Below are 12,845 nucleotides of genomic sequence, written 5' to 3'. Positions count from 1 at the left end.
TAGATAGCTGAAGGACCAGGCATTTCAGGCATAATATGAAACCTGATACACACACACAAGCATTTACACCCTTATGCATATTACCTACCCTGCACATTCCCCTGCCTTCTCCCTCGCTCTCTCTCTCTCCACACACGACGGCCCATTTGCATGCGACTTTTCTCTGGATTGTATAGTTGAAATACCATGGGCAGCAGATGTGTCAAGCAAATGGCAGAAATTCAGATTCTCAGGGTCATGAATACTGATGATAATGCAAATGGAGGTGGGTGAGGAAGCAAAAGGGCACAGCAGATTATCTACTCTTCTTCTTTTTGGTGACCCCCATCAATCAATCAATACAGAATACCCTTCTTGGAAAACATATTCATTTACATACAGCTTTTTTTTTAAACTAAGGTAGTACCATTTACCAGTATTTTCAATAGGGCTGCCCTTCATGTAAAGTACGAAAATGTGTATTAATTTTCTTAATATTGTAATTTTTTTGTTTGTGTTTTTGATCCTTGGTCCCCCTCTGACTTCATACCGATATTTATACTTATGTTTGGGCAGATTTTCTGTCAAACCAATTAATAGATGAATGAAAGAAATCACTCAATTTATAAACACACACACACACACACACACACACACACACACACACACACACACACACACACACACACACACACACACACACACACACACACACACACACACACACACACACACACACACACACACACACACACACACACACACACACACACATGCAACAGACAGAACTGTCTGTTGCATATGTCACTCTAAAACGCAGTAAAGCATCACTACGAAATGGAGCTTCAAATGTCCCACAGAATTGAGTTGCCATACAAACAACTGAAGTAGAGGTCTAAAACAAACATCTGACGTAAGTTCTATTGCAAGGCTGGTATATTGCACAGCACTACCTTCTGTTTATTCAGTGTAAATAATAACATAGTAACAAAAACTGACCTACTTTCTTGCAGGGCATCATTAAACATAATACATACAAAACAAACTTGGGATTCTGCAATTCATAAACACTGAATAGAGAAATGTAAATGTAAGGACCAGAACATTCCATCCTCCCTCAGCAAGAACTGGTTTAATACTTCATAAGCTTGTAATATGTCCCTTTTAATCACTTGCAACTGTATATGTACTTCAGAGTTTAATTATCTACATATGTACATTCTTGTATGTTCCAAATTTTAAAAAAGCAACAAGCAGCAGCACTTCACTCAGCATCCCTACTTTCACTACACTTTCATTATCCTTCAGTGATGCTAAACTTGTGGTTAACATTACAAATGATCAGAATTGTTGTACACCGTGAAAGGATGCCATGCTTAATGCAGTCATTTATTGCTCTGTATTTTTTAAAATGACATTAATCCAATCCAATAGCTCTGCCATAAATTGCCGAAATCTAAACCACACACAGACACGCACACATTATACAACAGTGTCCTGAGAAAACTCCTTTAATTCTTTAGCAGCCCCTTCAGTAGATGTATACTGTACTAGAACAGAAAGAAAGAGGCCATTTGAGTATTTTAGGCTTATAATTACGCATAGATATGCTAACACAGGGATAAACTGGAGGGGCACACATGGGGTGAATGGCCAAACAGCACAGAGCTTCCTCAGTATAACATGTGGATGCATGGGAGTGTGTGTGTGTGTGTGTGTGTGTGTGTGTGTGTGTGTGTGTGTGTGTGTGTGTGTGTGTGTGTGTGTGTGTGTGTGTGTGTGTGTGTGTGTGTGTGTGTGTGTGTGTGTGTGTGTGTGTGTGTGTGTGTGTGTGTGTGTGTGTGTGTGTGTGTGTGTGGCTGACCTGATGTGGCACTAGACCCAGAGAGGTGGGAGGTTCATTCATTCTGTCATGACTGCTGCTGGCCACTGCATATCCTCTGAGGGTGAAGAAAGATAGGGAGGATTTAATGGACATGCCACCATTTGTTTTCAAGAGATTCAAGAAATTTATTGTCACATATGCATACAAGTAAGTATAGTGTAATGTTATCCCCAAAGCAATTTCAGTCAAAAGCGACTAGACTTGGTTATTTGTCTAGGAAGACGTTTCACCTCTCATTCAAGAGGCTTCATCAGTACATGTACGCATCTGACCAGGCTGGGACTGGTCCAACTATCTGGTGTGAAGATCCAGTTATTTAACCTCTCCTAAGGCCCTTTGTGCTCCAAGTGCCAACAACCGTCATTGGAGTGACAATCGTTGGTGGGAAGTTGGTTTTGACTTTGTTAGTGCTCTATTGGGTCAATACTACATTTATGAACAGATTTGTTTGTTTGTTTTGAGTCCAGAATAAAGAGTGCAGCACCAGACAACCAGGCAAACAAGTCCAAAGAGAGTGTAGACATGGATCATGCATCCAGTTACTTCATCCTTTGTATTGACCACCCTGCTCTTATGCAATCTAGTTTCACAGCAGCTGAGATGGAATAACATCAGTAGATATTCATTAACCTCTTGATGACCGTACTGATACTTAGCCCGGGATAAACAGAGCCGGGTGAGGCGCACACGCTCACTTAGAAGAAGCTCTGGAACAACTTAATCCAAGATGGAACAGTGTAAATGGAACTATGTACAGGAACCAGGGGGCCGCCTGCTGCTGCTGTCATAGAAATAATCAACAATAACCAGTCAGAAATTAAATAAGTAAATTACAAAACATTAATACCAGTGAAATCAAATAAAATCTGTTCTCGTGGGGGTATGAATGAAATCCAGTTGTTCCAGATTTGGTAGAATTGGTTCTTTTGGATTCTTAATTGATAGGTCAATTTTTTCATCCTAAATCTCTCAAGAGTATTTCCAATCCAGTCATCCAGGGTAGGCTGAATCGGACTTAACCGTCTCCTTGTAACTGCTTTCTTGCATGCCACCAAAAGTAATTGCAGCAGCTTATCTCGCACCTACGCTCCAAAAAAGAGACAAGACCCAGGTACATAACATCAAAACTCAGAGGTATTCGAGTGTTAAAGACTGGCTTTAAGGAAGCCTGAATACCCTTCCAGAAAACATTTAACTTGGGACAGTCCCAGAAGATACGGTAGTGGTTAGCAACAGTTGAGCCACATTGTCTCTAGCACGGCATGTATGCATCTTTATACCTCTCCTGATAGGGTGTCCTGAAGTATCAAATAATATTCTTCCAGTAGTGCTCTCTCCAGCTCATGGAGCTGGATGTTGTCCATTGGAAGGACCATATATTGCCCCATGCCTCTTCAGAAATCTCCATCCCTGATTCCCTTTCCCATTTACCTTTAATATATAAAGTGTTATTACCAGTGGCATGGGAGAGAGCTGTGTATAGTTTTGAAATGGAGTTAGAGGGGGTCATGGTCATGGCAGTTTTCAGAATGTAGTAAAATTGTGATTGAACATCTGAAAGGTCAGTCAGTTTACATTCATGCTCAATATATGATCGTAGTTGAAAGTATCTATGAAATATGCATAATTAAGTGTCATCACCTGAGTTTTTAAAATGTTGACTTTATAGCCAGATAGCTTCCCAAAATCAGTCAAAGTAGACATCAATTCACTGAACGACCTCTCTGGCTCCCCCAGGCAGACCAACACATCATCAGCGAACAACGCCACCTTGTGCTCAACTCCTGCCAGTGCAATACCCTTAATATATTGATTTTGTCTGATTAATTGACCTAGTGTTTTATAAATAGATCGAAGAGGAGTGGAGAGATTGCACACCCCTGTCTGCACCCACGTTTCAGAGTAAAGGGCTCAGATAGGTTCTTGTTTACCTTGAAACAGGCTCAAGGTCTATCATATAATGTCTGGATTACTCTGATTAATTATCCTGAAAACCAAACTTCCCCAACACCTTGTGCAAGAATGCCCATCTGACCGAGTCGAAAGCTTTCTCAGCATCCAAACTCCCTATAATTGACTGAGTTTTGTCTTTGTGTATTTGAGCCAGGATGTGCAATCCTCTTCTGATGTTGTCAGTTGTTTGTCTATGATGAATAAAACCCATCTGATCTAAATCAATGAGGTCAGGCAACAGCTTCTCCAGTCTACGAGCAAAAATAAAGGTGAACAATTTGTAGTCTAAGTTGAAGACACTAATCGGACAGTAATTCCCACATTCTTGTCTATCCTTCCCCTCTTTCGGGATAAATGAGATCGTTGCCTCTCTCCAGGAGAGAGGGATTTTTCCCTCTTGTAGGATGTAATTAAATGTGTTTAGTAATAGTGGCACTAGTTCCGGCCTTAGACAGCGATACCATTGAGAATAGTACCGTCCGGCCCAACTGCCTTTCCCGTTTTTTGTCTGGTGATAGCTGCAATAATTCCTTCCGCTGAGATGGGTTTTATTAGATTCTCATTTTGAGAGTTAAGGCAAGTCTAGAGAGCTAAGAAAGGCATCAATGCAAACCTCCTCCAAAGCGCTAGGTTGTAAGTAAAGATCCCTGATGAAGGCCTCAAAGCATTCCTGAATCCTTTCCAGTTTAGTTTCCAGTATATTAGTTTCATGGTTTTTAATTTTGTATATTGTACTTTTCTCCTGTTGTTGTCCTATCTCATAGTACTTCTGCCTCAAGAAAGTTAAATTCTTCTGGGCATCCTGTGTGTAAATATCATTAATTTCACCCTGTATTTTTCTGATTTCCTGCTTAACAGTGGCGTTCGGGTTGTTTATATCTTCCTGTTGTTTCAGTTTTAAATTTGCCTGTAGATCTGTTAATTTTTGCCCTTTGGTTCTCTTTAGGTGAGAAGTAATAGAGATTAATTTACCTCTCATTACCGCTTTAAGCGTATCCCATAAAATAGTTGGCGATACAACCCCTGTGTCATTGATTTCTAGAAATTCTTTAATGTCTTCCTTCATTTTAGATACTATGGCAGGGTCATTGAGTAAATGTGAATTCAATTACCACAGAGTGTTTCGTTTTTTACTAGCAATCTCCAGAGACACAGAGATAGGGCTATGGTCAGATAAATCCCTTGTTAGTATGTCCCAGTCCCCAATCTTAAACCTATCCACCTTGAACATAAAAAGTAAAAAGTAAACGTAAAAGTACATTAAATGAACCTGGCAGATGGGTATAGCTCCCTCCTCACGTGTATTATCCCCATTTTTACCATATAAGAGTTAACTTTTCGTATGAGTGGGTTAATCAGATTAGTCAGATTAGAGAAGTCTATTTGGGGGTCGGGCCTAAGATTGAAGTCCCCCCCCACATATAACTGTGCCCTGAGAGTCCACCATTAAATCAAAAATATTCCTGTAGAATACCCAATCACTCCCAGGAGGGGCATACACATTTAATATTGTGATTTCAGACCCCTCTATCCTCCCTGTTACCCTGACAAATCTGCCTTCGTCGTCACTGATTTCTGAAACATGTTCATAGTTAATTGCACTAGAGATAAGTGTAGCCACACCCTTCTTATGTTTAGATTGAACAGATGAGGAAAAAGCATATTTAAAACCCTTTCTCTTCAACCTCAGATGGTCCGCTTGGTGTGTCTCCTGAAGTAAGGCAATCTGGGCTTTTTCTTTCTTTAGTTTAGACATAATCTTACTCATCTTAATCACATTCAACATCCCATTCACATTAAGGAGATAATTTTCACTGGCTCATTTTGCATGTAATTGTATTAACTGATCGCACAGCATTCCCCCGACAGCAGCAGGCAAGTCCCCCTTAGAAAAACAACACATGAAGTAAGTAAAGAACAAACAGAATGAACAGAGAAGATTTGTGCATGACTGATCACCCTTCCAGCAGTGAATCACTTCCACTTCTTCCCTTCGTCCTTGAAGGGATACCCCTATTTACTCCCTGAGTTAGGGGGCCTTCTACTGTGATGGCGCCCTTAGTAAAGAGAATCCCCACTCGTTTTAGCTCGACAATAATTATATTTCACTAACCCGTCCATATAAAACAGATAACATTATATTAGTTATCTTCCCGTCTGTATACTTGCAGCATCTCCTTGTATCCTGCAGCTCCCCGGTACTGTCGTGGGCGCCGGTCCCCAGCAGTCCGCCACGACAGCCATCTCTGTAATTTCTCTCTGAGAGATGCCGGTGGATTGATCACCTTCATTGGGAGCACCCGGCTCGCCAAGTCCGCTGCCGCTTCCTCCACCGTGTTGTAAGTTTTGGCTCCTTCTTCATAAAACACCTTCAGGCGAGCTGGATAGAGGGTCCGGAACCGCAGATTCTTGTCTTTCAGGGCCCTCCGCGCCTCTGCATACTCCTTCCTAATGGCCATGATCCCCGGAGGATAGTCATAGTCGAGTTTTATCTGATTGTTGTTCCATATAAAACCTTTCTTCTGCCTCGCAAGCCTAAGCACTTCTTCTTCAACGGTGAAGCACAGGAACTTTATCAGGATCGACCTGGGCTGGGGCCCATCTGGTGAGGGAGATGATAACGCTCTATGCGCCCTCTGGATCTGTAGTGCTGTTGATGAGGGGATGTTAAGATTGTCCCCAAGTATCTTCTCCACAAAATGGGTCATAGATTGCGTTCCTGATAACGCTCCCTCTGGAACCCTGTACAGTCTTAGCGTTTCCCTCCTCGAGTAGGCCTCCAACAAAGTCAGTTTTAATTGAAGCTTTTCCTGTGAGGTTACCATTTCGGATAAGATCTCGCCTGTACTTTGGAGCCTATCTTCATGCCCGGTGACCCTGGTTTCCACGTTGTTGAGCCTCGCATTTATTTTGTCCAGCTCTCCTCTGAAGTTGTGTAGTTGTGTTTTCATGTCTTTTCGAAGTTCTTTAACCACTTTCCCGACGCCTCTAAGTTCTTCCAGTATCAACATCAGGCTTACTGGTTTTTACTCGTTCTCTGTCCAAGCGCCATCGTAGCTAGGGCCAGGGGAGACGCCCCTGCTAGCCCCGGAAGCGCTAACGTTAGCTTCTTCTGTTAGCTGCGCCTCATTGTCTTCGGCTTGATCGATAACTGACTTTTTTCTTTTTTTTTTACCTCTCCTGTTCTCTTTGGACGTCATTTGTGCCCCATCTCCTTTGTTTTAATGTACTTCGCTGGTTATTTAATTCACCTCGGGGCAGTTTTAATTAATTCTTCTCTCTAAGTTGCCATCCTCTCCAGACCGGAACCGGATATCCGAACAGTTGTTCTTTGAGGTTAGATTGTTGAATCTCCTGGAAAGGGATGAAAGGGCAGCATTGTCAATTGGAGATAAGTGATGTCTCAGACCTCCTCCTCTGTTTAGCGATGGTTTCTCTACTTTTGCACAGATTGCTTCTTTTACTCCTCTTTCAAACCATCTGTCCTCTCTGTCCAGGATTTGGACATTGTTGTCATCAAAGGAGTGGGCTTTCTCCTTGAGATGTAAATGGACAGCAGAGTCCAGGCCTGAGGAGTTAGCTCTCCAATGTTGGGCCATGCATTTATGCAGTGGTTGTTTTGTTTCTCCAATGTAGAGATCTTTGCATTCCTCGTTGCATTGGACAGAATAAACCAGATTGCTTTGTGGGTGTGTGGTGTTCTGTCCTTGGGATGTACAAGTCTCTATCTGAGTGTGTTACTGGGTTTGAAATGCACAGGAATGCAGTGTTTGTTGAAGATCATCCTGAGTTTCTCTGATACCCCAGCCACATACGCGTTAACTATGTTGTTTCCCTTGTTTTCTATTTCTTTTTCAACCCCTTTGGTTTTCTTTCTGGAAGCAGCTGCCGTTTTCACACAGGTCCAGCTTGGGTAGCCACAAGTTGGAAGGGCGCCTCTCGGGTACTTTCGTTCTTCCCCTTGGGCCTTCGAGCTGGTGGGTACAATATCAGCTCTATGTTGCAGGGTTCTGATAACTCCAAGCATGTGTCGTCCACGTATCTGAACCAATGGCTCGGGGTTACTCCTTTGAAGGAGTTCAAAGCCTTGTCCTCTACCTCCTCCATGTATAGATTTGCCACAATAGGGGATACTGGTGAACCCATGGCACAGCCGTGTTTTTGTCTGTAAAAAGTGCCATTAAACTGGAAATATGTGGTGTTCAGACACAAATCCAGAAGTTGGCAAATGTGGTCTGGTTTGAGATTTGTTCGGTTGTGTAATTATTATTATTATTAGTTTATTTAAAAGGAGACAGTGCATTTTCATAAAACACATGATTACACGTGGTTAAAAAAGCCAGAATTAGCCAGAAGGCTAGTTTTCATCTGTAGTCCCCTGGCCATGATGTGAAAAGGCAATAGAAATTACAATTTAAAAAAGAAGAAAAGAAAAGAAAAAGAGAGAGGAAAAAAAGAAAAAAGCACACAATACATGTACAATATAATACAAAATACATATGCAAACACTTACCATACAATTAAAAAAAAATACAACATCACAACATAATATTTTATCATAACATCATACATCACAACAGGCTTATCTTTTAGTGTTGGCAGCTGTAAGTGTTGATAAGCCTCATTTTACATTTTTTTGTGAAGGCCTTGTATGTTGTGAGCAGTTTAACCTCCTCAGGTACTGAGTTCCACACATTTGCACGCCTTACTGACCAGGCGGACTTACTGAAAGTGCTCCTGCGCAGAGGAATATAGTAGTCACCTCTGACAGAGCCTCAAGTGACACGTGACAGTTTTAAGTCTGCAAATGTGTGAAGACGGTCCCAATTTAAAATACTGTGTTTTTTGCAGTTTTGGAAAGATGTGAATCTATTATTATCCCATGGTATTTATACTGGCTAACAATTTGTATTATTTCTCCATTAACATGTATGTTAAAGACTAAATAAAAGGGGGGCCTAATACTGACCCGAGGGCCTCCGGAGGTTAGCCTAAGGGAGTCAAATCTGCTGTTGTTAACTGATACAGATTGTGTTTGATCATGCCGATATAATTCGATCCAGCTCACAGTGTTTTAAGCGAAGTAAAATTTTGAGAGCTTGGTAAGAAGAACAGAATGATTTACTGTATCAAATGCTTTTTCTGAGATCCAAAAACACAGCCCCTACGACTCCACCCTTATCGTGAAAGAATTTTATTTTCTCGATAAAGAGGCATGTAGCCATTTCAGTGGAATGCTTGGATCTGAAACCAAACTGCATGGCGTGGAGATAGGGGGAGCTGCTGTTTAAGTGATGGACAATCTGCTGTGCCACCCATTTTTCTACGATTTTAGAAATGGCCAGAAGAATGCTTACGGGGCAGTAGTTAAGCAGAGAAGTTAAGTCACCAGATTTAAAGACAGGGGTAACGATAGCAGATTTACAGGCCTTTGGAAAGTGACCCGATGAAATTGGAAGATTAATGATTGAGGCAATAGGAGTGGCGAGAGCTGAACCTAGATCTGTGAGCATGTTTGGGTCCATTCCAAAAACATCCTTTGCTTTCGATCAGGGGTCCCCAAACTACGGCCCGCGGGCCGTATGCGGCCCGCCTCCACATTTGGCCCGGCCCCCTGAACAATACCAGAGACCATTATTTATTTATTTTTGGCCACGCAAATCCTGGCTAGCCCCTGGACGTAATAATGGCGAAAAGTTTAGGTAAGAGAAAAGTTGATTCAGAATGCAGGGTCTTTAACCTGCGGTGGTCAAACGATTATTTTTTTATTCAATGCAAAGGAAAGGCGGTTTGTCTCATCTGTCAAGAGGCAGTGGCGGTATTCAAAGAATACAATCTGCGAAGACACTATGAATCCCGTCACAAAGACGAGTATGGTAGCTTGCAAGGCCAAATGCGAGCAGACAAACTCTTAAAACTAAAAAGTGGACTGTTAGCTCAGCAGAGTACATTTGTACACCAAGGTCAACTGCACCAGTCATCTGTTCGGACCAGCTTTAAGGTTGCTCAACTCATAGCAAGCAGCGGTAAACCTTTCAATGATGGAGATGGAGAGAGTCAAGAAATGTTTGAATGCTGTCGCGGGGGAGGTGTGTCCCGATAAGAAAGATGTCTTAAATGCCGTGAGTCTGTGGGCGAGTACAATCACCAGACGCGTTGAAGAAATCGGGGGCAATGTATATGCTCAGCTGCAGCAGAAGACGAAAGAATTTGACTTTTTTTCATTAACATTGGATGAGAGCACAGGCGTGCAGGACACAGCGCAGCTGCTCATTTTTATTCGTGGAGTTAGCGCAAACTCTGAGATATGCGAGGAGCTAGCAGCCCTTCAAAGTCTCAAAGGGACTACGACGGGGGAGGATATTTTCGGCAAAGTATGCCAAACCATGGAAGAGTTAGACCAAAACTTGCCAGCATCACGACCGACGGGGCTCCTAATATGGTGGGCGCGTCTCGGGGTCTAATAGGACGCATAAACCGGTAGATGGAAGAACAGGGTCTCAAAGCCCCGCTACAATTCCACTGCCTAATTCACCAGCAGGTACTGTGCTGCAAAGTGCTGAAGTGGGATTCTGTCATGAAGGTTGTGGTGTCATGCATAAACTTCATCAGAGCAAAGGGACTTAGAGCGTGATCAGCTAAAGTCTAGTACCTTTAAGTAGTGTGAGCGCACCCGCTCCGCGCTCAACTGGGGCCAGCTGGGCCGCCACGGCCCGCTTGAAAGAGGTGGGCTTTAGCGGAGCCGTTTGCACATGTACGACCACGAGCGTGCGCACGTGTACGAGCACGAGCATGAGGGCTACGGCAGTATGTCCGCCTGTTCGGACATGTCAATAGAAGGACGGACCATGCGCGGACATTTAACAACAACAACAATGGTGGTGAAAGGTTCACGTTGTGTTTACTGCAGATTTGGTCGGATGAAAATATTCAAAAACAGTCGACAAGACGCACAAAAACTCCGAGGTCTACGGAAAGATTTGTAAACAAAGCCACACACACGCGATCAATGCGTGTGACGTGTTACGGCTTGAAGGCGTATGGACAGCAAGAAGCATTGGCCGAGGCCCAGGTAGTGTGAGTACAAACGGGGCTGGGGCGCGGGGGGGAGAGGGAGGGGGGACAAGTACCCTAAAGTCCGGGTCGTGGTCCGGGAGGACAGTGTGATCACGCCCTTAAACACAGGCAGTTCCAACAATTCCTGTCTGAACTAGAGTCTTTGCACGGCGATGTGCTATACTACACAGAGGTACGATGGTTGAGCCGGGGCAGAGCTTTGAGGCGTTTTTACGAGCTGCTACCCGAAATTAACGAATTTCTTCATTCAAAAGACCAAACGGTCCCAGAGCTGATCGACCCAGAATGGAAATGGCACCTCGCATTTTTAACAGACGTGACAGAAATGCTGAACAGTCTTAACTTGCAGCTACAAGGCCAGGGGAAACTCATTTGCGACATGTATTCTCACATAAAAGCATTTGAGGTGAAACTAGTGCTGCTTTTGGAACAAGTGAAAAAGCAGAACTTCATACATCTCCCTGCTACCCAAAAACTCTGTGCAGAGAACCCAGCGGTCCCGTTCCCAGCTGAAAAGTGTGTGGAAGCACTGAAAATGCTTAAGGCGGAGTTTGGTGTGCGATTCCGGCAACTACATGTTAATGCAAAATAAATCCGTCTTTTCCAGAACCCCTTTGCTGCCAACATCGATGAAGCCCAGCCTTCTTATCAGTTTGAGTTGGCCGAGTTACAGAACTGTGATGTTCTGAAAGACGCATTCAAGCCCAACAGTCTCGTTGACTTCTATGCCGGCCTCCCAAACGACCCGTACCCTAACATAAAAAAACATGCAATGAAGATGTCCACATTTTTTGGCAGCACATATATCTGCGAGCAAACCTTTTCACATATGAAACTCCTGAAAACTCCGATGAGATCAAGATTGACAGATGAGCATCTGCATCAGTGTTTGAGACTGGCTGTGACTAGAATGGAACCTGACATTCAACTTCTCACCAGCCAGATGCAGGCCCACAGTTCACACTGATGAACATACAGAGGTAAGCTCAATTTTGTGACTTGAATGAGTCATTCTGAGTATAATCGAATTTAATCATAATAAAATCTACTGGGATAAAATCCATCTCAACAGCCATACTGGTAGTAAAATGTATTGTGCTGTGTAGGTGCTATATCACTTAGTTCGGTTTCTCAGCCTGTTTGCTTTGTGGTTTTTACAGGGAAGTTGATGAGAGAGCTGCAAACAGCGGTGTCTACAAGCCTACTGGAACCTAAAAAAGGATTATAAGGAAGGAAAACAAGAACTTTGAGAGACTGCTCATATGAGTAATTTAATTAAGAGATTCTGCTCTGACAAATAAGCTGAACTTTTACCTGTTAAGATTGTGCATGGCACAACAAAAAGTTGAGGTTCAATGGACCTTTTTCTTCTATGAAGAACCCAGAGAGGGTTATTTGGTTATTATTTATTTCATAAATAGTGTTATGATATATTTCCTGACTTTATTTTTTCTGTGAAGAACCCAGAAAGGGTTATTAATATTTGGTTATGTGTGGCTTTTGGAAAACAATAAATGTTTACGTGTAGGCACCCCTGTGATCGTCACACTTTTTATGTTACAAACTGACTCCGGCCCCCATCAGAGAATGGAAAAGTTATGTGGCCCTCACAGGAAAAAGTTAGATGGTTTGAGTGATCAAATTAAATCAACAACTTTAGTCTCATTAATATTTGTAATGGTAAAGGACTGCATTGCAGACACAGAAGGGGATTACCTCCTTTGTTTTACTTTAAACTAATCAGAACAGACTCAAAGAAGTAGTTGTTGAAAGCATTAGCCATCACTTGAGGTTCTGTCAAGATATTTCCATTTCATTGAAATTGCATTATTTTGGGTTTTTTTGGGAATCTTCCAATAGTTTTTAAATATAATTCCAGGTTATTTTAGAATTCCCCCTTCCACTAGTAAAAAAAAAGTCAGCTTTAGATGTTCTTGTTTCTTTCACTACC

At 42.5% G+C, this 12,845-nt stretch overlaps 1 protein-coding gene across 1 annotated transcript in view; it reads right to left on the bottom strand.

The window, feature by feature from the left end:
* atg7 (ATG7 autophagy related 7 homolog) overlaps nucleotides 1-12,845 on the bottom strand; it is an 81,793-nt gene that overhangs the window by 47,174 nt on the left and 21,774 nt on the right. Inside the window, exon 16 of the mRNA XM_083938662.1 lies at nucleotides 1,844-1,919. Coding sequence (XP_083794788.1) covers nucleotides 1,844-1,919 — 76 coding nt within the window. The remainder of the gene's footprint in view (nucleotides 1-1,843; nucleotides 1,920-12,845) is intronic.

Source organism: Echiichthys vipera (assembly GCF_963691815.1).
Source record: "Echiichthys vipera genome assembly, chromosome: X".
Lineage (NCBI taxonomy): Eukaryota > Metazoa > Chordata > Actinopteri > Perciformes > Trachinidae > Echiichthys > Echiichthys vipera.
The sequence above is the reverse complement of the archived record's forward strand: the minus strand, read 5'-3'. Positions and strand labels throughout refer to the sequence as shown.